Raw genomic sequence first — 22,023 nt, forward strand, 5'->3', positions numbered from 1 at the left:
GTCTGTCTGTCTGTCTGTCTGTCTGTCTGTCTGTCTGTCTGTCTGTCTGTCTGTCTGTCTGTCTGTCTGTCTGTCTGTCTGTCTGTCTGTCTGTCTGTCTGTCTGTCTGTCTGTCTGTCTGTCTGTCTGTCTGTCTGTCTGTCTGTCTGTCTGTCTGTCTGTCTGTCTGTCTGTCTGTCTGTCTGTCTGTCTGTCTGTCTGTCTGTCTGTCTGTCTGTCTGTCTGTCTGTCTGTCTGTCTGTCTGTCTGTCTGTCTGTCTGTCTGTCTGTCTGTCTGTCTGTCTGTCTGTCTGTCTGTCTGTCTGTCTGTCTGTCTGTCTGTCTGTCTGTCTGTCTGTCTGTCTGTCTGTCTGTCTGTCTGTCTGTCTGTCTGTCTGTCTGTCTGTCTGTCTGTCTGTCTGTCTGTCTGTCTGTCTGTCTGTCTGTCTGTCTGTCTGTCTGTCTGTCTGTCTGTCTGTCTGTCTGTCTGTCTGTCTGTCTGTCTGTCTGTCTGTCTGTCTGTCTGTCTGTCTGTCTGTCTGTCTGTCTGTCTGTCTGTCTGTCTGTCTGTCTGTCTGTCTGTCTGTCTGTCTGTCTGTCTGTCTGTCTGTCTGTCTGTCTGTCTGTCTGTCTGTCTGTCTGTCTGTCTGTCTGTCTGTCTGTCTGTCTGTCTGTCTGTCTGTCTGTCTGTCTGTCTGTCTGTCTGTCTGTCTGTCTGATATACCGTAAAACGGGGTATCATTGATCAGCGGGGTAACATTGATCAGTTTTAATCTTCTCATGAATAGTTGAAATAAAACTGCTCCGTGATTACTTTTGCTAGATTTGAGTGTAACATCTTAGTCTTGTGTCGTTCGAGGTCCGAACAATATTGCATTGGTTGAAATGTTTTATTGTTTGGAAGCCCACATTTTGAAATCAATTTGACCGTTATATTGCTTGCTCTCAGTAAGTTCCAAAAAAGCACTTTATTCTAGTCGAATATTGAACATCGATTGCTGACTTACAAAATACTTCTGGCACATTTCGCGACCAACGTTTACGTTTTTCATCATCGAAAGGTAAAATTACATATGGCATAAAAATGACTCGCAGTACATACCGCGGCTAGATGCAAGGACATGACTATCCTCCGTAGTAAGAGCAGTCAAGGTGAACGTGATGTCAATCCGGGAAGCGTCTCTAAACATGTTATCAAAGCATTATCTAACATTTTTAGTTCAAAAAAGTTTCAAAATTGAAACTATTCAATGTTACGAATTTCGAAGGGCTTAAAAAACTGACCTTTCAAGTTCTAAGGATGCCAGTACTGGTTTTAAAAATATGAAACCTGTAATTTCAGTTTTAAAATATATAAATACTCACGAAAAAGTGAAAAAAAAGATCAATGTTACCCCGTTTTACGGTAATAAAAATAAAAAAAATGAACAAAAATATTCAACAATATTTAAAAAATCAACAATGTTAATAATAACTGAAATATAAAAAAAATATCAAAAGAGGACAACAATATTAAAACAGGTTATAACTATAAAAATGTTCAAATATGTTACAGAACATCAAAATAATTAATATCTAAAATGTTGCAAGATCAAAAATGACAAAAAAAATGTTATAAGATGTTAATTTATCACAATTGGGTTGTTTAGCCATACCAGGCTTTTATATCATCTGAAAGAGCTGCCTTTTCTTGACCGATACGTGATTTTCAAAAATTTTCTATCGTTGTCATTCAATTTTAACTCACGAATAAAAACTGCTCGAGTTCTGCTCGAGATCGCTACAATGACAGTTCGCCCATATATCAACTGTCATTGTAGCGATTTAGAGAGAAATGTTTTCTTCGTTTAAAAATCGAAAAACAATAATATAAAATTTAAAAACAGCACGTTTTGCTCCGAAAATAACATTCTTCTAACTGATAGATAGGAATCAGAAATTCGTGAGTAGCTAAACAAGCCAATTATGAAAACAAATGTTAAAAAGGGCGTGTCAAGTAAATATTGTGTGAACAAAAAAAATGTATTAAAAAGTGCAAAACTGTCAAAATATCGAGCAGATCAATATAGAAATAAAAATTTCAAGTACACAATAATGTAAATAAATAGAAGTTAATTAAAACATAAATGGTAAAAAATATGCCAAAAGGAAAAAATGATCATCAACATCAAAACAGACCAAAATGGTCGAACGTCAGAAAAGGTTGATAGTGCAAAAAAAGATTAAATTTTTCGAAAGAGTTTCAAAAGGTCAAGTGAGTTAAAAAAGTTAAAAAATCATAAAAATGGTCAGGAAAGAACTTAATTGTCGAAAAATCAAATTAGATAAAAAAGAATATGGAGTTCGAAATAGGGAGAAAAAGGGTGAATGTGTCATGAATGCGAAATTTTTAATCCTAAAAATATCGAATGAGTCAATTATGCTTCTAAAGAGTCAACTAAAAAGTTAAATATGTTACAAAACCTTGGCAAAATCTAAATTTTTCTGGGATAATTTTTTTATATAAATTTAATATTGAACTGAATATTTGCATACTTGTGTAATTTATAATATACCTCAATAACTACTTTCTGTTAATTGGAACTACCTTATTGAATCAAACCGCTGATCTACGTCACCAGCAGGGCCATTTCCGCTTAGTTGCACGTAAAAAGAAACCGGTTTCAGGTGCACTATCATCTTGTATGAGTGACCAGCTCTCTGCTCCACATAACTTTTTTGTGATACCACTAGGGTGGCCGCAAAAGTGGTCATGACGAATTTCAAAAACCGACCATGCACATTTTGTTTATTGGCCCGAAAATGACCTTTTTTAAATTTCAGCTCAATCAGATATGATTGGGGTGCTTCAATGCGCTCAAAGTATTGATATTATGACGGTCAAAAATGGAACTCTTCAATAGAAAGTTTTAGATGCCTAATAAATTTTAAAATGATTCACCAAAACATATGTATCGCAATTTGCCGACACCATTTTATTTTATACGACATTCACCATAAAAACTAGCAGTTCTATCAATTGTGTTGTTTTCGGAGAGAAACCAGTACTTTTGCTTGCTGCGGAAAAACTAAAGTTCCATCCTTTTTTGAAAGGAATCTTTTTTCCTCAGTCAACAGTTTGTGTAACATGATTGATAAGCGAACTGATATTTAAAAGATGGACGTCTAGTCACGTATCACAAGTTAATGTGATAATAAATAATACTTTTCCCATCATCCCTTATCGACGTTGAACTTATGAATATATATGGTTTCGGGAGTGTTTTCTCATGCTTCCCTGCTTCAGATACACAAACAAGTTGGATTGGCCTCTAGTTTTATGGGCTGATATATGAGTGACTATCAACAATATCCAAAAAATTTCTATCAGGGAATGGTTAGTTTGAACAAATTAGTATTGAACAATTTCAAAGCTTAACGTAATAGACACTCCCACCTCGACTTTTGAAACTATAATTATTCCGTCGATTAACCCCCATCGGGGTTATTGAGAGCAACTTCCGCCAGCTGTTTACTTTCAACAAAAGCTTCATAACTTCATCAGAAAACAGTTTGTTCTGCTGCAGTACCCCGACAGTGTGCTCGATAATTTACACTAATCCATATATAAATACACCCGAGCACGGAGGAACACAAACCCGGTCGGACAGTGTTTGTTCTCGCTAGTACGGCCAATATTCCAGCGTGCAAATATTTACTTCACCGTTTCGTCCACAAACCGGAGCAATTTCATTCACTCTGCGAGTGCTCACAAACAGTGCGCAGCCTTTCCCGATCAGTTTAACGACGTTTTAAAGTATGAGATAAACCGTTTGTTTATTATCGGCCACCCACATCACCTCCGAATGGCGAACTCAGTGGGATTCGAGGGAATCTTGAAGCTCTTGGCATAGTTAATTGTGATTGCGTTCGGGTGCACCACGCTTTGGCGTGTCATCAAATTTGAATAGTTCCCGGCTGGATGGACTCTAGATGGATGAATGCATCCGTTAGTCCGTTAGGGTCGTTTGGTTCTGCTTAGCCATCAATTTTGCGGCATTGGGATGTGCCTTAAATTCGTAGTCAAATATATTCCAAAGAATTTATATTAAAATTTGGTTTCATATCTACTTTCTGTGTACTACATCTTTAGTTTAAAAAATCAGAATTTTATATTGAATTTCAACTTAATGGTCAATCAACAATGACTTCTGATTTGAAGCGGGCAAACAGCGGATTGATTTGCCGATAAGCTGTCACTGAATGCAACCATAATTCGCAGTTCTACTTGAAGCGGACTTCATTACGATCTCGGTGTAATGTCTACCGCCATGTAGGGAGGGCGTCAATTGAATTTAAAATCCAGCTCTCGTGCCTTGAATCTGATGTGAATTTTCGCTTCTCTGTTTCCCAACTTTCAGCACATTCACTGCACGCGTTGGTCTTGCCGGAAACGGATCATCATACAAGCGGTGCCGGTAGTGGTAGTACTGCCGGGGAGGATGGAGTGAATGCCGCCACGATAGTGGTGTTGAGGGAGGAAAAACTGCAGCAAGTGCACTATCGCTGCGAGGATGGATTCTTCCGATGCAACAGTACGGTGCACTGCATAGAACAAAGAAGAAACTGTGACGGATTTGCCGATTGCGACGATGGATCCGATGAGCGCGATTGTGGTGAGCTTACGGTCGGAACGAAGACACGTTCCGGGGTCATTGAAAAGACCCAATAGTTGACGTTATCATTGTGGTTATCCGATTGGTTGCAGTTATTGTGTCAGATTTAAAACTAGTTTTGGTAGCGTTTACTGCTTCTTTTATTGATTTCTAATCAATGGTTTGTCACACATTTACGTCCAGACGATAGCCATAATGTTCCAATTTTTTCCAATCTGTCTTTCACAGATGACGAAGTCGACTCGTCCTTCTGGGATCATTTTTTTCGCAAGCGACCGGCCGCTCTGAACGACCATCTGCCGTTCGCTTCCTGTGGTAAGTGGAATTCATTTTTTGTTTGCTAAATGTACCTATTAGAAACGAGGGATGTTACAAATCACACCGGTAAGCGGCAATCCGTATTGATTATCAAAGCTAACCAGAGTTGGCAGAGAAGTGTGTCTTTCTTATTTCGCTTCACGGCTGGCTGACTCTGTTGCTATTCTCTGTTTTCTCACTTTTTGTTTGCCGTTGGCGACGTTTACGCTTCGCTGTTGAAAATTGGTTGTAATGTTTACATCGTTTTCGTTTGTTTTCTTGACAGCTTGGAATGACTTTAATAATTCCTGCAAATGCCGAGCAACGGAGGTTTTGTGTGATTACAATGGTCTTACCACCCTGCCAACATCGCTGCCGATGGAGAACGTAACGCTGTTGTAAGTAGCTTTCTCGAATAATTAGTTGTTTTTAAAAAATTGATTCTCTTGATGCAATTTGAAAAAAAAAATAAATGAATAAAGTCATGTTGAATTCGTAGCAGGAAATGTTAGCTAGTGTCTTGATGAATTACTTTTGTGTATACACCTAGCTCCGAGCTCGAGGAACAAAAATTTTCTGTTATCAGTTAAAAGTGTTCACAAGCAGAGCTGTGTACAAGGAAGATGTACTGATACAAGTCTTCACTCAATTTCATCGTGCTTTTCGTAGTTCGTTTACATCGCGTCACATTCCAACTTTGCGGGGAAGTAACATTTTGATGCAGCATTTTTTGCCGCCTTATCATGATCATGCATAACGTTGAAGACGGAAGGTACAATCAAGCATTTATTTACATCGAAACAGATTGTTTATGAAGTTTAATAAAATTGATCTCAAATAATCTTTTTTGCTGGGTTATACAGGAAATAGTAATATTAAGATTGTTGAACTTTGTTTTTTGCTTCGCGACTCAAACGGTTACCTTAAACGAATTTTATTCGATTACAAGCAGGTATTTTTTCTCTAAGGATAATTACGTCTTCTGCAAAAAATAAGTTTCAAAGTCTTTCTCGGTCGGGCTTTGAAAAAAGTTCTCTATAACCAATGTTCACAGCAAGTATGATAGAATTGCATTACCAAATGCTCCATCAATGTTATGGAAGCTTCTAGGAAGATTTCCTAAGCATGAAATGATTTTTCGATTTTCCCCTCAAACACAAGATGAGTTAATTCTTCTGCCACAAAATAAGGCAAAAAAATATATTTTTTGAGCTTCTGCTCGTCTATCTTATTCACTTAAGACTTAAGACTAAACTACAATTCTTTTAATACTCTTATATATAGCCCCGCAGCGAGTGTTTGTTTATGCTTCCTGTTTATGCTTTGTATAATCAAAAGATAGTGCTGGTGCAGACTAAACACTACTGGTGAGAAATAGATTATTTTCATTCTGGGAATTCTGCTTTATGCTGATTTGGCGACGATGATGGTGGTCCTGATGAGATAGGTGGCTTGCCGGATATTGGTGACGTGTTCTGCTTAACTCTTCCCCTCTTAAGTAACTTTGTCCTCAAAGTTGAACGGTTCGAAAACGTGATGACATATTGATGAAAGATTCGATTTCCTTCTTTCGTTCTTCTGATAAATCTGTGGTTGCTATCTCTTGGTCCGTGATGATGAGATCATCCTTTTTGGTGGTAGAAGTGTCTATTGTTGTAAGTGCAATGTCTTTGTTCTCGGTGCTTGGTATACTAATTTTTGTGTTGATTATTGTCTTTCTGGAAAGATAGAAATATATCCCTATCACAGAGATGATTGAAATTATCGTTAATCCTCCGAATGATCCGAATATGTTGAGTTTCCATGTTAGTGAATTATTTTCTAGTTTTAATATTTCAAGTTTCTCTCGGTGCTCCAGTGTTAGATTTCGTAGATAAGCTGCGGGAGGTGAATCTAGTGTGTCTGTTTCGGTTACCAATAAGCCAGTTGTGGGGTGATACGGTCGTCCAGGTATAATAGCTTCGAAATTAGAGAACAGTTCTCCGTTGATTTGTATGTCGCAGTCTTCGAATTGGATTAGAAATGAGCCATTCAGCTGCTTATTTGAGTTGCTGCAATTAGATGAAATTTCTACGTGTGCGTCATTGATTAGAATAGAGGCGTCGTTAATTTGTTTGACTAAGGCTCTTGAGTAGACTTTTTCGAAGGTGCAATTGGAATGTTGTCCTCGTATGAGCCGGTCTATGCAGTTATTGGGTAATGTTAGAGAGGTGGTTTCGCACAGGTAGTAGTTGCTTTGGTCCTCGCATGGTTGTTTTGATTCGTAAACATGCGTAAGGTTGCGCATGAGGTAATTTCGTGACAACAAAATTCGTCTGTTGTTCTTAATAATAGAGTCTACATAATCGTATTCATAGACGTCTTTTGAAAACTGTGGTACTTGTAGAATGTATACTATATGAGTATTGTTTAACGTTACTTGTGCTGTAGATTGTGAGAGTAATTCTTCAAACGATGACACGAAAATATCGTACCTGTTTAAGAATGTGGCGATTGTGTTGAAGTCTCGCATGGATAGTAACTTGCTGCTTGGGATTCCATGTTTTGCCATCAAGATCGCTTCTGGTCTTGAAGTGAGTCTAGATTGGATAGGATCATAAGATGATTGATTTCGAGAGAATGGTTTTTTGCTCTTTCTTTCTCTAGTGTAAGCACTTGATTGGTGATATCTGTGACCTCTTGTATTCTTTTGCTGATAGCTTGATTTATCATGACTTGTTTGTTGTTTTGTGTGATGAGGGAGTTGTGCGTCATATTGATGATGCGTAGGTCGTCAGCGTCTGGACTGCCTGCTACCCATTTCCATACTGTTCCTATTGTATCCCATCTCTTGTGTCTTGTTACAAAGGGTTTTAATTTAAAAAAGGTTTCGTACAATTTATAATTTTTGATTTGCATTAGTTCGTATAAAGGATCGGTTGAAGGGTTTGCCTGAATTTTTTCATTGACATTAGCTATCGTATTACCTATCTGCACCAGATCTATTAGATGTACTATTCTTACATATCCTGTTTTGAATTTAGCTTTGCCTAAAGGTATGATTGCTAGTGGATTATTCGTGAGGTCGTGTATGTGGATGTTGGCGTATGCGATTGACACGCAGAAGGCGAGTCTGTGAAAAGAAAGGAGTGGTATTATGATTTTTGTTCTATAGTGTCTCGCCTAAGGTTTACTTTATGAATTTTCCTATTATTAGAATCGATGACGTACGTGTCATGATTTTCCTCAATCTTTATTATATTATATCTACTTTTTCTTTTGTTATTAGAGCTTTTTTTTTCATATGCGTATGTATTTGGTAGAAATGTTTTATAATTATTTGGTGTTATTTTATTTTCCTTATTTTCAAACAATTGTAGTATTTTTTGGTTGTTTTCCTCTTTTTGTTTAGCGAATTCCTCAAATGTTAAGTTATCTGTGTTTTCTCCTATGTAAATAGCCTTAGGTGTTTGTTTGGTAAAGCAGCGTATGGAACTGTTATACTTGTGTGTAGCCTCCTGAATGAGGTTATTAACTGTAATATCTGGATTGAGTGCTTTTATACACCTTGCTATTTCTCTAATTGTTGAATGGCATCTTTCGACTTGTCCGTTTGTTTCTGATCTGTGGACTGGTGTTTTAAAAATTTGAATTCCTAGATTTTTGATGCGTTGTTCTATTACATTTGAGACAAATGAACCTTCATTATCAATAGCAATCTGCGACGGTACGTCCCAGTCATAAAGAAGCTGTACCAGAACGTCCCCTACGTCTTGTATCGACTTTGATTTTACCGGTCTTATTTTTAGAAATTTGGAAAATTTATCTAAGGAAGAAATGAACAAAAAGTTTGCATTGTAAACAAATATGTCGATATGAATAATATCACCAGGGTATTTTGGCATTGGTGTTTTTACTGGTATGTATTGTTGCGGTTTACGTTCGTATTTCTCAGTTTTGCAAATCTCACAAGTATTGACGTAATTTTGAATCAATTTGTTCATTCTAGGGAAGTAATATGTTTTCAAGAGCTGAAGTGAATTTTTTTTGGCGTTACGGTGAGCGAAATTGTGCGTGTTTTTAATTTCTTCAAGTTGTCGTTCTGCCTCTTCTATGTCTTCCACCCTTTTTTTGGGAAAATCGAGCTTTGACAATTTTGGGGTTGAAGTTTTCTTTGTAAATTTCTTGAATTCGACCCATAGTAGGTTCGTCGGTTAAAATGCCGTTAAGAATTCCAGGGATTAGGTATTCTTTCAATTTTTGTGGTAGGTAGTCATTTGTGAAATGGGGTTCTGTAAAAATATGCCTCTGATAGTTTTCAAACGGTCGGTTCTGTTCAAAGCTAGAGTTTCTTCCTATGACGAAAATAATTTGATTGCGGAAGACATTTATCGGGGCGTCTGTTGAGGGTATATAGGAACTGTCATCATCTTCGGCCGAGTGCTGTGTTGGGGTTAGTGAATTTATTTGGATGCGGGATAGGGCGTTTGCTACTACGTTGGATTTTCCAGGTTTATAGTGCATTTCACAGTCATGCTCTTCTAGGAAAGCTTTCCATCGCTTTAGCTTGGCGTTGTTATTTTTGGGTGATAGGGTAAATGTTAGTGGGAGATGGTCAGTGTGAATTTTTAATTTAGCTCCGTATATGAAAATTCTGAGTGTGTGTAGTGCCCAAACGACAGCAAGCATTTCCTTTTCGTTTGTAGCATAATTTTCTTCCGTTCTGGAAAGCGTTCTAGATATAAAGGTGATCGGTCGCTCTCCATCATGGAATTTCTGAGATAGCACAGCTCCCAGTGCTTTATCTGACGCATCGGTGGTCAAGATAAAAGGTTCCTTAAAATTTGGATATGCCAATACATCGTTCGAGGACAATATTTCCTTCAATATTTGGAAAGATTGTTTAGCCTCTGTGTCAAAAGTAATTGGAAAACTTTTCGCTTGATTTTAGGAATTTGGCGATGGCCATCTTCCCCTCTTAAAAGTTTTGTCAAGGGCTTCGCAATTTTTGCGTAGTCTCTCACAAAACGCCTGTAATAGTCAGAGAGTCCTTAAAAGGCTCTCAAATCGTTAAGATTTTTTGGCTCGGGGTATTTTTGTATACATTCCACCTTTTTCATGTTGGGTTTCAGGCCGTTTACAGAAATAACAAATCCTAGGAACTCCACTTCGGTTTTCAAGAATTCTGATTTGTCTGGCTGGATTTTGAAGTTGGCCTTTTGTAGGGTTTCGAAAACATTTTTTAAATTGTCTAAGTGTTCTTCAAAGGTTTTCCGAAAACGATGATGTCATCTATATAGACATGGCAGATTTTGCCAATATGTTCTCGTGGGACGTCGTCCATAACCCTTTGGAAAATTGAGGGTGCGTTTTTCAGTCCGAACGGCAATCGTACAAACTCATATTTGCCGTTATTTACAGAGAAAGCGGTTTTTTCGACGTCTTTCTTTGTCATTGGGATCTGATGAAAGCCAGATGCTGGATCCAATGTTGTAAAATATTTATTGTTTCCCAAGTTTGCCAAGACCGTTGAGGTATCAGGAATGGGATACCTGTCACCGATCGTTTTTGAATTTAGTTTCCGGTAGTCTATTACCATCCTATACTTCTTTTCGTTGGAGGCGTCCATCTTCTTTGGAACGATCCATACAGGGGAATTATATGGGGATTTTGAAGGTTTATTGATGCCATCATTTAGCAATTTTTCTATTTGTTTATTAACTTCTGCTTTCAAGGCTTGTGGGTATGGGTATGTTTTGCTATATACTGTATTTTCGTCGGTGGTGCGAATTTCTGCATTAATTCTTGTTGTGAAAGGCAATTTTTCATCAGGTGGTTGGAATAAATTTTTAAAGACTTTGAGAAGTTTTTTAAGTTCAGATTTTTGATATTCTGGGAGGTGTTCATCTCGAATCTCGATCTGGTTTACCTCCTCGAATTTGTGCTGTAGTAGGTTAATGGTGTGTCGATTTTTTATTATTAGTTTTTCCTTTGCGGTGTCAATTACGGCTTCTAGCTCTTTGAGCGTATCGTTCCCTATAATTGCGTCGAAGGATTTTAATTCTGCAAGATGATAAAACTTTACGTCTATGTCTGAGTATGGTCGGAAAAATTTAGCTTTTGAAAATTTGTCGATTTTCATGTCTCTTCCAACTGAAGAAACGTTAAAAGGTTTCTCTGTGTTGTGGGAGACTCGTGCATACTTTGGATGAACATAATTTTTGTTCGATCCTGTGTCCACTAAGATTCTCAGAGGTGTACTCGCGTTGCCATAATAAAGAAAATAAGGCAACGTGGAATTCATCCTAAAAATTAAGCTCAGCCTCCTCCTCTTCAGGTTCCTCACCTCGTTGGGCTTCCATCATTCTGATGTACCTTTCAAAAGTTTGTGATGATTCGGGGTAATATTCTTCATCTTCTGATGGGGCATAATCTGAGCGTTCATTAATTATGTCTTCAGGCTCAGGTTTTTCGTACCTGTTTGTGTAAAAGTTAAACATTCTCTGTCTTTTCAGTGGGGGTCCTCTGGGGGTCTGACCTTTGTGGTCTGTTATCATAGTTGACGTTATTTGTTCGGATGGAAGTATCTACTTCCATCGGTTCTGGTGTGTGTTTAAATGGGTTGTTAGGTGTTATTGGGGGTTTTTGCTGTTGATTAATTTGCCTGAATGGTTGAGGTTGAAAGGGTTGATTAAAGTATGGTGGAGGTGGCATTGGTCTTGGATGATATTGTGGTTGTGGAATTGGTCGTTGGTAATATTATGGGTTTGGTCTACATGAATTCAAATTGTTAGGTGGTCTTGTTAGTGCTGGAAGTATGGGAGGAAGTCTAGGGGGCAAGAATGGTATCATGTTACTTGGAACCTGCGGAGCTAACAAGCTAGGTCTAATCATTGTGGATCTGAACTCTGCGTTTTGATCCTTAATGCAGTAGCTGTACGCGGCAGCTAATGACGTTGGTTGATAGTTTCTGATGAATTTGCTCAGCTCCCCATCGAGGCCTCTAGTGAAAGAGTCAATAGCTTTCCTATTGTATGACTCGATCAACGCCTTTGATGCTTCTGGATGACTGAATCTTTCATCGGTTCCTATATGATTCGCAATTAGGGAGAGCAATCTATTAACTTCATCGTAAAACTGCTCGAGGGTTTTATCTTTCTGTGTCGTATGCGACAACTGGTAGTCGAGCGTTTCCAAATCTCTCTTCTCTCCATAATAAGTTGTTAAAGTTTTCTTAATAAGTTTCCAATTTATGTTCACGTTTGAGGCTACTAAGGCATCGTTTGCCTCGCCTCTAATTTTTCTTCTTATGGTCTTACAGACCATGTGGTATTTATTTTGAGCCTCTATGGGGCTTTGATGATTAGTCTCATAGAGATTGATGATGCTTTGAACATCGTCAATCCAACTATTCAACTCTCTTGACTCGCCGGTAAACGTTGGCAAATCTTTAACTAAATCTGGGATTCTTTCAATCGAATCCGTGTTTACCCGAGCTTCTTCTCTATCAAAAAGATGAAGCGGTGGGTCGCTGTAGTCCGGTCCCGGAAGGGGAAGAATTGCACTTACTGGCCAAAAACTATTATTATTTCGAACTGCCATCGACATCTCCGGAAGCAGCATCCCGTAGAATTTAATATTTTGAATTTTGGAAAACGGCTTCCAGATGACGAAGTAGAAAAACTTTTGCGCCGCAAAAGAATTAAACACGTTGGGCAACCGGATGAGCCCAGTTTGGAAACAAACATTTTGAAATATATTCTTCTAAGAAACAACCGAATTGTTTTTTTAAATCTAACACGATGAGCATTTCTATAAAATATGTACCATTTAATTTTTTTTTTCAAAATGTTATTTTGGCTTGGCTGAAACTATGCATAGACGTTTCTATGGGCGAAAGATGCCATTTTGTGCTATTGGCTAATTTTTGGAACACGACTCATTTTTGAGAAGCTATTTAAAAATGCTTTTTTGGGAGAATATAGGTCGGACTTGATTATATATAGTCTACGATTTTATTTTACTAAATATAATCGTATTTTATATATACAGGGTCAGAATTCGTGAAACGAATCACTAAAAATCGCGATGTCTAATTTTTTCAAATAAGTATTTCACTCGGGAAGTTGATTTTGTAATTTTTGTTGAATTTGAATAAGTTTTTAAGTTGTTATTGTCATTTAAAATTTAGGTCAAAATTGTTTTTAAATAGACATAGCTTAAAAATAATGCATCGAATTTGATGAAATTTTTACAGCAGATGCATCCTAATTTGTAGTTTACGAAAATATTTTTTTTGGAGAAAAAATAGTTTTTCAATAGTAACTATTCAAAACAATATGTTGAAAATCTATGTTCTGGGGCACTGAAAAATCTGAAAAAAATCACAAGTATTTTTGACGAAATTTTGAAACTTCTCTGAAAATTTCGCGGGGGTGTTATATTTTGATCTAAAGATATGGGCCTTCAAAGTTGGTGCCGCAACGACTAATGACTAGTGAAACTCGAAGTTTTTAATACTTACTTGAAAAAATTAGACATCGTGATTTTTAGTGATCCGTTTCACGAATTCTGACCCATAATCAAATCAGAGAAAGAAAAATATTTTTTTTTATTCTATATAAATGATTTGTTGTTTTCGAATAAATAAGAAGACTTTCATGTTTGACTCATCCCCCTAAAAGTCAAAATTACATTTCTTACAGAAATATATATCTCGAGGTTTTTCCTGGTGTAATTGCAGTCAGATCTAAAGAAAAATTTTGATTAGGGTTTATTATTGATTTGCCAACTTGTTTTTATTTAATTTCTCAAACTTTTAAAAATTTTAATTATTCTTTTATTTTTTAATTTTTTTAAATTTGTTTTAATTTTTTTTTGTATTTTCAGTATGTGTTATTTTATTTGGGTATTTTTTTTATTATGAAATTTTTTTAAATACAGGTCGGACTCGATTATCCGGAACATCAGAATTTTTTTCATTCCGGATAATCAAGTTTTCCGGATAATCGAAATGCATTGGCCAAAGATTGCAGAAGTATCGATACTTGAGTATCGATAATTTCTCCCTGATTGTATCGATGCAGGTTGATATCGCGGAGCATCGATACCAGCTGTATCGGTACTCTGCCTGCTACTTGAAACAGGTCTATGAAAAGCTACCATTTTTTCTTGATCATTAATACGGAAAATCAGAGATGCCAGGTGTTTTTGAAAAATTTAAGCAACTATTAGAAAAACCGACAAAATCTGCTTACAGTCTGTAAAAAATTTGCCTGTGATTTGAAAAAATGCGTTCGCGCAGGCAAAAGTCTGCAAAAATTTTTACAGATATTGAGAAAGTCTGCGTAAACATAAAGAAACTCTGACAAAAATCTGCAGAGACTCTGGAAAAAATATAATTGTCTGCGAATCAATAAAAATCTGCACACCGACTCTAAAAATCTGCGTTTGAAAGACAAATCTGCATATTTTGTATCCCTGCGGTCAATAGACTAATGGTACCAGAATGGGACAGTGGTGACAGAATTATATGTCACACACACAAATCAATGCAATAGCATACGCGCGTCTGCGGCCTTATTTGAAACTAGTTGAAAGCTCCCGGCGATGCTCGGGATCAAAGGTTTTAAATTTAAGAATCATTTTTAATAATTCTTTACTGCTTTAGCACAACTTATTTAAAAAATATTTCACATCTTATACGTTCACATCTTATACTTCAATATTTTGAGAACAAAACACACATAAACTGGAAGTCGCCATATCGGATTTCCAAACGACATATGGAGTTCCACTTTCGGAATTATTGAAATGGTTGGTCAAATACAACTTTAGGTTATTTTTGTGAAGCCGGAAGCCGCCGTTTTGGAAAATGTTGTGTGGAGTCATCCCAGTTTCGAATATACCTATACTGGGTGATATTCGGGCTATTTGACAATCGTTTACAGTAAAACCTCTTTTAGGAAACTAGAGTAAGTGAGAAGAATTGAGCTTGACCATTCATGCTTATTTCTCCTCTATAATGAAATCTAAAGAGATGCTTGTGATTCTTTTCAAAACGAAAATGTTTGTTGGTGTCCAAGGAACACTTCTGAGAAGAAGTGAAGGTTTTCTGATAACTAACAATTGTGCTTCAATCCACAAAACTATATACAAAATAAAAAATGACTTTCAATGCTTAAGTCGCCTCTTAATCTATGTTCAAACCAATGAAATGGGACCTTTCCTCCAGCTAAATGTTCCAAGATCTAGTGTGGGTAAAGGTAAAAAAGTAAAGGTAAAAAGTAAAAATCTACGAATACATCAGAAATGTTTTTTTATGCTCGACTCGCACTGATTCATAACATGGATATCTCTGCAAAAAAAAAATATTTGGAAATGTTAAAGTCATAAAAGTCATAATTTTGCATATCTTACGTAGTTTTGTGAATAATATTTCAAGTTTTAGTAATTAGCTATTGATTATTTTTCCTCGAATGTCTTTCCTTAACATTACAAACATTTTAATGAATAAAGAATCACATGTCATTGCTTTGAATTTTGATTTAGACGCAAATTCAGCTTAGAAAGTCATAATTTTGCTTTTTTCTCGTAGTTTTGTGAATAATATCTCAAGTTTTAGTAATCAGCTATTGATTATTCTTCCTCAAATGTCTTTCTTGAACATTGACAAACATTTTAATGAAAAAAAAATCTCATGTCATCGCTTCGAATTTTGATTTAGAGGTAAATTCAGTATAAAAAGTCACAATTTTGCATGTTTTACGTAGTTTTGTGAATAATATCTCAAGTTTTAGTAATCAGATGCTAATTATTTTTCCTCGAATGTCTTTCCTGAACGTAACAAACATTTTAATGAAAAAAGAATCACATGTCATCGCTTTGAATTTTGATTTAGAGGCAAATTCAGCTTGAAAAGTCATAATTTTGCATGTTTTACGTAGTTCTGTGAATAATATCTCAAATTGTAGTAATCAGATACTAATTATTTTTCACCAAATGTCTTTCCTGAACATCAGCGAACATTTTCCGGTTAAAAAACCTTTATGTCACCGCTTATTTTTCTGATTTAGAACGATTTCAAATGATGATGATTACTGTACACCACAGAAACGGAGGGAATAATATCAATAAGATCAAGCGTTACGGAATTCCATTTTTATTTAGTAGATTATATAGTAGATATAGGGCAGCACGATAATCCTGGCTTCTTATTCTTAATTGCCTGCCTTTTTGCAAAGTGACTTAAATGGTAACAAATATGCCAGAAGGGATGGTAAAGGCAAAATTTCGGAATGAAAATTGAAAACGGACACCAAAAAAATAAAATTCCGGATAATCGAGTCTAAAATTCCGGATCATCAAATTCCGGATAATCGAGTCCGACCTGTATTTTCAAAATTTTCGATTTATCTTAATTTCATTTTATTTTTTTTTCCTTTTCATCAAGCGTAACGTATTTTATAGATGTCCTTTTACGACATATTAGCTCTAGATAAGGCATATTTGAAATTAAAAATTTTTTATTTTGTTTCTATATTTAATCAATATCTCTATGATCGGATAGTTCTCAATGTTTAGGTAATCTTTCGTATAAAATAAAATGGATTTTTAAAAAATGAGCTTTTCAATACTCCCAAGCTCACACATACATACACACACACACATCGATACGCACACATACACACACATCGATACACACATACATACTAACGCACACACATACACGCGTACGCACACACACACACACACAGGCACACACACACGCACAGGCACACACATACAAAGGCACACACCTTTTTTTAATAAAATTGTTATTTGTTCATTGTTCATCAAAACAAACAAAATTAATTTTCGTTTTTTTAAAATGAGGAATCCAAAATGAGGAATCCATTTCATCGGTGTTAAGTCAAATCGAGTGATATAATTATCATTTGGAGGAAAACGAATTTGAAGTCTACTTTTTACTTCGGATTTCGAAGTTTTTCTGTGCAATTTTGATCTTATGGTTCGGTTATTGGTCGACTATGATACTGACACTATGGTAATCAATAATGCTTGACTTATCATGAACGAACAACATTTAACAACACCAATTTATCCGAAGCAAGGTCATTGGAAAAGCAGCACATCTTTTTCATTCAAAAATGGTATATGTAAAAGTAAATGCAGTATGGGTTCGATTTTAAAATTACAGAAAATCGAGATGAGTAAAACACTTAAACAATCGGACCTATACTGTACTTACTTGTACCAAGCACTCACTTATCATTCAGAAATTGAGAATTATTCTCTATTCTTAATTACAATTCGAGTATTTCCAAAATAAAAACAGAGGTGTATTTTAAACTACACTGAGGGCGTTTTTTACGCGGATTTTTTTTCGCGCCTTTTTTTCACGCGGCTTTTTTTACGCGGATTCCGGAATTAACGCGGTTTTTTTAAGCGGACTCTGAAATTTACGCGGTTAGTGTATATAGTACTGGAACTTATTGAATAATCATTGTGGTAGTGCTTTTCAGCAGGGGAATTGTGCCATTAGCCCGAACAATTTTTGGTCATGCTGGCCGATTCAACGTCGGATATCACGGAGAGCAGAAAAGTCTTTGAAGTGATTTCGCAGCGTGTGGTTGCGTGATTAGGTGGAACAATAAAACGAACGAATTATTCGAGAGCTAGAAGATGAATTGCCGCTATTATATCAAAACTTCTAGCGCATGAACATAGTTAATTTAGCACACCCTTTTGGCAAACAGGATTCAATATAAGAATTCTGATTTATAAGAGGGAATGTCCTTTCGCCATTCGGTGATTCTTTGTAAAAAAGAGTCAAACCAAAAGGAAACGATGAAAAAAATAAAATATCACACGTACCCTGAAACTTATTATTGCTAGAAAAGAATTATTGTTATGTTTACTTAAAATCTTAGTTCAATACGACTAAAAAGAAATTGGTTTCAGGAGATAGGTTCAAGCATTTAAATGTCTACTAATTAGCACGCGAAGATGACTATTGCGTTTATTTCGCATCAACGACCCACGATCAATCATGCAAATTATGCCAACCTTGTGTTTTTTTTTAAATTTATTTTATCAGGTAGCCACCTCTTCTCTCTTCCCTCTTAGCACTACCTCTCAAATCAATATGAGGAAAATGTTCCATTCACCAAACCATAACAAAAAAAGAGGCAGATAAATTCTTCGACATAACCGCAAGCTTATCGTAATTCGATCAATTGAATAATAGCAAAGTTTAGTACCTATTCGTTTTTGTATTACCTGCTTGAGCAGCCTTCTATTTAAAATGAATAAAACAAAAAAAATATCCTATTATGTTTCAGACTACTCCAGCAGTTTTTCATTAATTGGTGTAGCAAACCTGCTGAAAACAATCGTTGCCCAAGTAGTCCGATAGCCGAAAATAACTCTCCCTCCCGCCGTCACCATACCACATCATTGCTACTGCGTCACTGTGATGCGAAGGGGACAAGTCAAGTTTATTATTCTCTTTTGCTATCGTTTTTCCTCGTGCGACGAGCCACGTACGGAGAAAAAAACACAACGAGCTGCGCGGATCATTCTCTTCTAAGAGCTGTATATAGTCTAGTTATGTATTGATTATTTTCGAGTGAGCAATGCATCAACATTTTGTTACGTACTGAGAGGATTCAAGTTTATTCATTACTTGAACACATCGCAATCTGTACACTTTGAGACAAAACGACAATCGGATCATAATCGTTTCGTTTCCATCGCTCAATGAGTGAAAGTGAAAAAAAGCATTCATAAACGTTATTTTTTTACAATCCTTTCAGAGTTCTCCCTTCCCGTTTTTTGCATGGAAGTGAACTGTCAAAACAACTCATTATATTTCATGCGATGGAAGCAAGACAACAAAATCAGTTTATCAGTTAACGAAGATTGTCAAGGCATCGGTCAGTGTCAGTGAAAAAGTGTTTCGATGAGGTTCATTTTGGTTGAGTGGACTGTTTGTTTTTCTTTTTCGCTTTGAAGTGAAGATCATTTGGTTGGATTTGTCGTCAAATTTTATTCCGTAACCGTGAACGACGCGCGATCTATTTCATCTGAGTATAACAGCACGTAACTAGGACGAAAATCTAGTGTATCTGAAAGAGTGCTGCGATCATTGGAAGTGACAATTGAAAATGATTGGCTGTAATTTTCGAAGAATTTTTCTGGGGAAAATGGCTTTAATCAGCACTGCTCCCAGCAGCCAGCTACTATCGGCTGTCTGCTTTGCTATGCAGAATAAATCCACCAGCTCTTTAAAAAAGAACAATAAATCACTCACTGACTTTGAGGAACCAGGACCAGTGAGTGGTCCTTGGACATTGCAGTTCTTCAGAGCTCTCCAATTTTTCTTTACCTCGTCCATGGATGGTGGGTCTATAGCTTGTCCATCATTCTAAATATCCATGTGCACACTTCGACGCCTCTGTCTTCATCAACGTTCAACAGTATACTAGAGTGTTGTTTCCAACGCGTGTTCACCTCTGATTTATCGGTAATCAGGTTCCCTTCCCTGTCGTTGCACATGGCAAGGGCTGACGCGTTTCGGTTTCTGGTTTCGTTAATCTTTTTGTTGAAGCTCCTCGCATCGTGCCTGCAGAAGCAGCCCTTCGCCTCCACAAGAACACGCTCTTAATAGAGACGTATTTTCCGGCGATAAAGTTTCTTTTCAGCGCTTCTATCAGCTCGACATCTCCCTTCACTTTGCTGTTTCCATCCTTCACTCTCTGGCACTCAGCGTCAAACTACTGCGTAGTTGTCGCAGCTCTACTCTGCTCTACTCTGTATAGCGATTGATTTTTAATTATTTCCAGAACTTTGATGAGAATTTTCACGTTTCTACTATTTACGTCGTTTGCTGTAGAAATTCTTGCAAGTTTATGGCTCAGGCTTTATTTTGCTTCTCTAATTATGTTCATGCTCATTCTCAGTTTTTATATTTGCTTCTTTAATTCTTCGGCACTTCAGCGCGATAGTGAAATTCAAATCAATTTATATCATTTGGTTTTAGAGACCAACATTTTTTTGCCGAATTGTAAAAATGGTTTTTGGATGACTTTTAGTCCAAGTATCAGAGACGCGATAAAATAAAAGGTCATTGGCTAGTCACCTGAGCAATGTTATTCATCATTTTAAACCTTACAAAGGTTTAATATTTCCCTCTCGTGTGTTGTGAAGATAAAATTTTTTGCAAGAAGCGCTGTAAAGAACCTGGGTTTATCATCACAGCAACATTCCCGTATGTGAACTGCTCGCCTTGCCTTGAAGACATGGACATCAATATGAACCTCAGCAAAGAGTTAAAACGCAATAAATAATCTCATCTCAGAAACAAATATGTAGCGAACGATCGACCAAAAGCTGCTGCTACATGACTTGAGAACGTGACAGCAACTTTTAGGAATATTATTGTGTGTTTGTTTTGTGTATCTCGCAAGCATCACGTTGGCAACTTATATGCTCCGCCCACTAGGTCTATCCAGTGAATGTTAGGTTTTCAAATGCCGTTTCCACGTTTCAACAACAAATCCAACATCGCGAATTACGTTGTTGGTGTAAAGATTTTTGAAGCAGCGATGCAACTTTAGTTGTTGCTTGTATCTTTACAATTTCATCGTAGTAACTAAAGATGTTCCTTGAAACCTCAGAATTTCATTAGTGTAACAAATGATCACAATTTATCGTTTTATTATGTTTCGATTGTTGCTGATTGACCAGCTGAAAGACCTCCCCCCTTCAGTTGATAACTGCTGGATATTCAACCGTATATACGTTGGACAACTGGGCCCGGATCTTGCATACCTCGAGATAGTGATCCAAGTCAACGTTTGGTTCTCTGAACGACCTTACGTAGCTAGCATACCAGCGCGTGTCGGCTCGAGAAATGGCCGACGGGATATCCGGATACCCATAAATTGAAACTGTCGTAACTTTGACATTTTTCATCCGATTTTGCTGATTCCAGTACTAAAAGGTTGAGTAGCTTCTCTACTTCGAAACCAGTGTCGACAGTACCCCGAAAGAATTTTCCTATTGCCGGAAATCCGGTTTTTTGGGGGTTTGTTCCGAAACTGAGGAATTTTATGAATATTTGAATAAAATCTTACAATTATTGGTTCTAAGCTCATAAAATTACTTCTACAGGCCATTCAGTATAGGTATTTTCAGATGTCTTGAGATAGGAAAACTACTTCCGACGCCATTTTGGATTTCAAAATGGCGACTTTCGGTATCTGGAAAAGGACCAAAATTGACCGAATACCATCGAATATGGATATTCCCGGAACCTGGATGATACCCAGAGACCGGAAATCAACTCCAATCGCCATTTTGAAATTGAAAGATAATGACTTACGGTCTCCGGAAAATAGCTAAAACTGATTAAAAACCACCTCATATGAGTAGTTTAGAATCGGGACGATGTCCAGAGATGTGAGAACGACCGTAAAGAACATTTATATTTCCAAAATGGCGACTTCCGGTTTCTGGAAAAGAACCAAAATTGGCCGAATACTAGCAAACACGGATATGTCCGGAATCGGGATGATTCCCAGATGCCGGAAATAAACTCCTGACGCCATCTTGAAATTTGAGATGTTGACTTCCGGTTTCCGAAAAATAGCTAAAGTTGACCAAAAACTACCTCAGATGAGTACTTTCGGAATAGAGACGATGTCCAGAGACCTGCAAACGACCCCCGACGTCATTTTGGATTCCAAATTGGTGACTTCCGGTATCTGGAAAGGGCCAAAAGTGACCGGATACCATCGAATATGGATATTACCGGAATCGGGTTAATGCCTAAGGTCCGGAATTCAACTCGCACGCTATTTGGAAGCTCGAAATGGCGACTTCCGGTTTCTGGAAAACAGCTAAAGTTCACCAAAGACCACCTTATATGAGTATTTTCGGAATCGGGATGATGTCAAGAGACCTGAAAACGACCCTAGCGGCCATTTTGAACATCAAAATGATGACTTCCGGTTTCTAGAGAAGAAAAAATGGCCTAATACCACCCAAGAAGGGTATTTCCGAAAAAGGGATGATACCCAGAAAACTCAAAACGAAACCAGATGAACCG

At 37.0% G+C, this 22,023-nt stretch overlaps 1 protein-coding gene across 2 annotated transcripts in view; it reads left to right on the forward strand.

Annotated features, from left to right (window-relative positions):
- The window catches only part of LOC129731909 (relaxin receptor 2-like), a 182,245-nt gene that overhangs the window by 62,281 nt on the left and 97,941 nt on the right, over window positions 1-22,023 (forward strand). For both annotated transcript variants that reach the window (XM_055692280.1, XM_055692281.1), the window contains 3 exons: window positions 4,380-4,634; window positions 4,863-4,949; window positions 5,218-5,329. In XM_055692280.1, coding sequence (XP_055548255.1) covers window positions 4,380-4,634; window positions 4,863-4,949; window positions 5,218-5,329 — 454 coding nt within the window. The remainder of the gene's footprint in view (window positions 1-4,379; window positions 4,635-4,862; window positions 4,950-5,217; window positions 5,330-22,023) is intronic.

This window comes from Wyeomyia smithii, chromosome 3, assembly GCF_029784165.1.
Source record: "Wyeomyia smithii strain HCP4-BCI-WySm-NY-G18 chromosome 3, ASM2978416v1, whole genome shotgun sequence".
Taxonomy (NCBI): Eukaryota; Metazoa; Arthropoda; class Insecta; order Diptera; family Culicidae; genus Wyeomyia; species Wyeomyia smithii.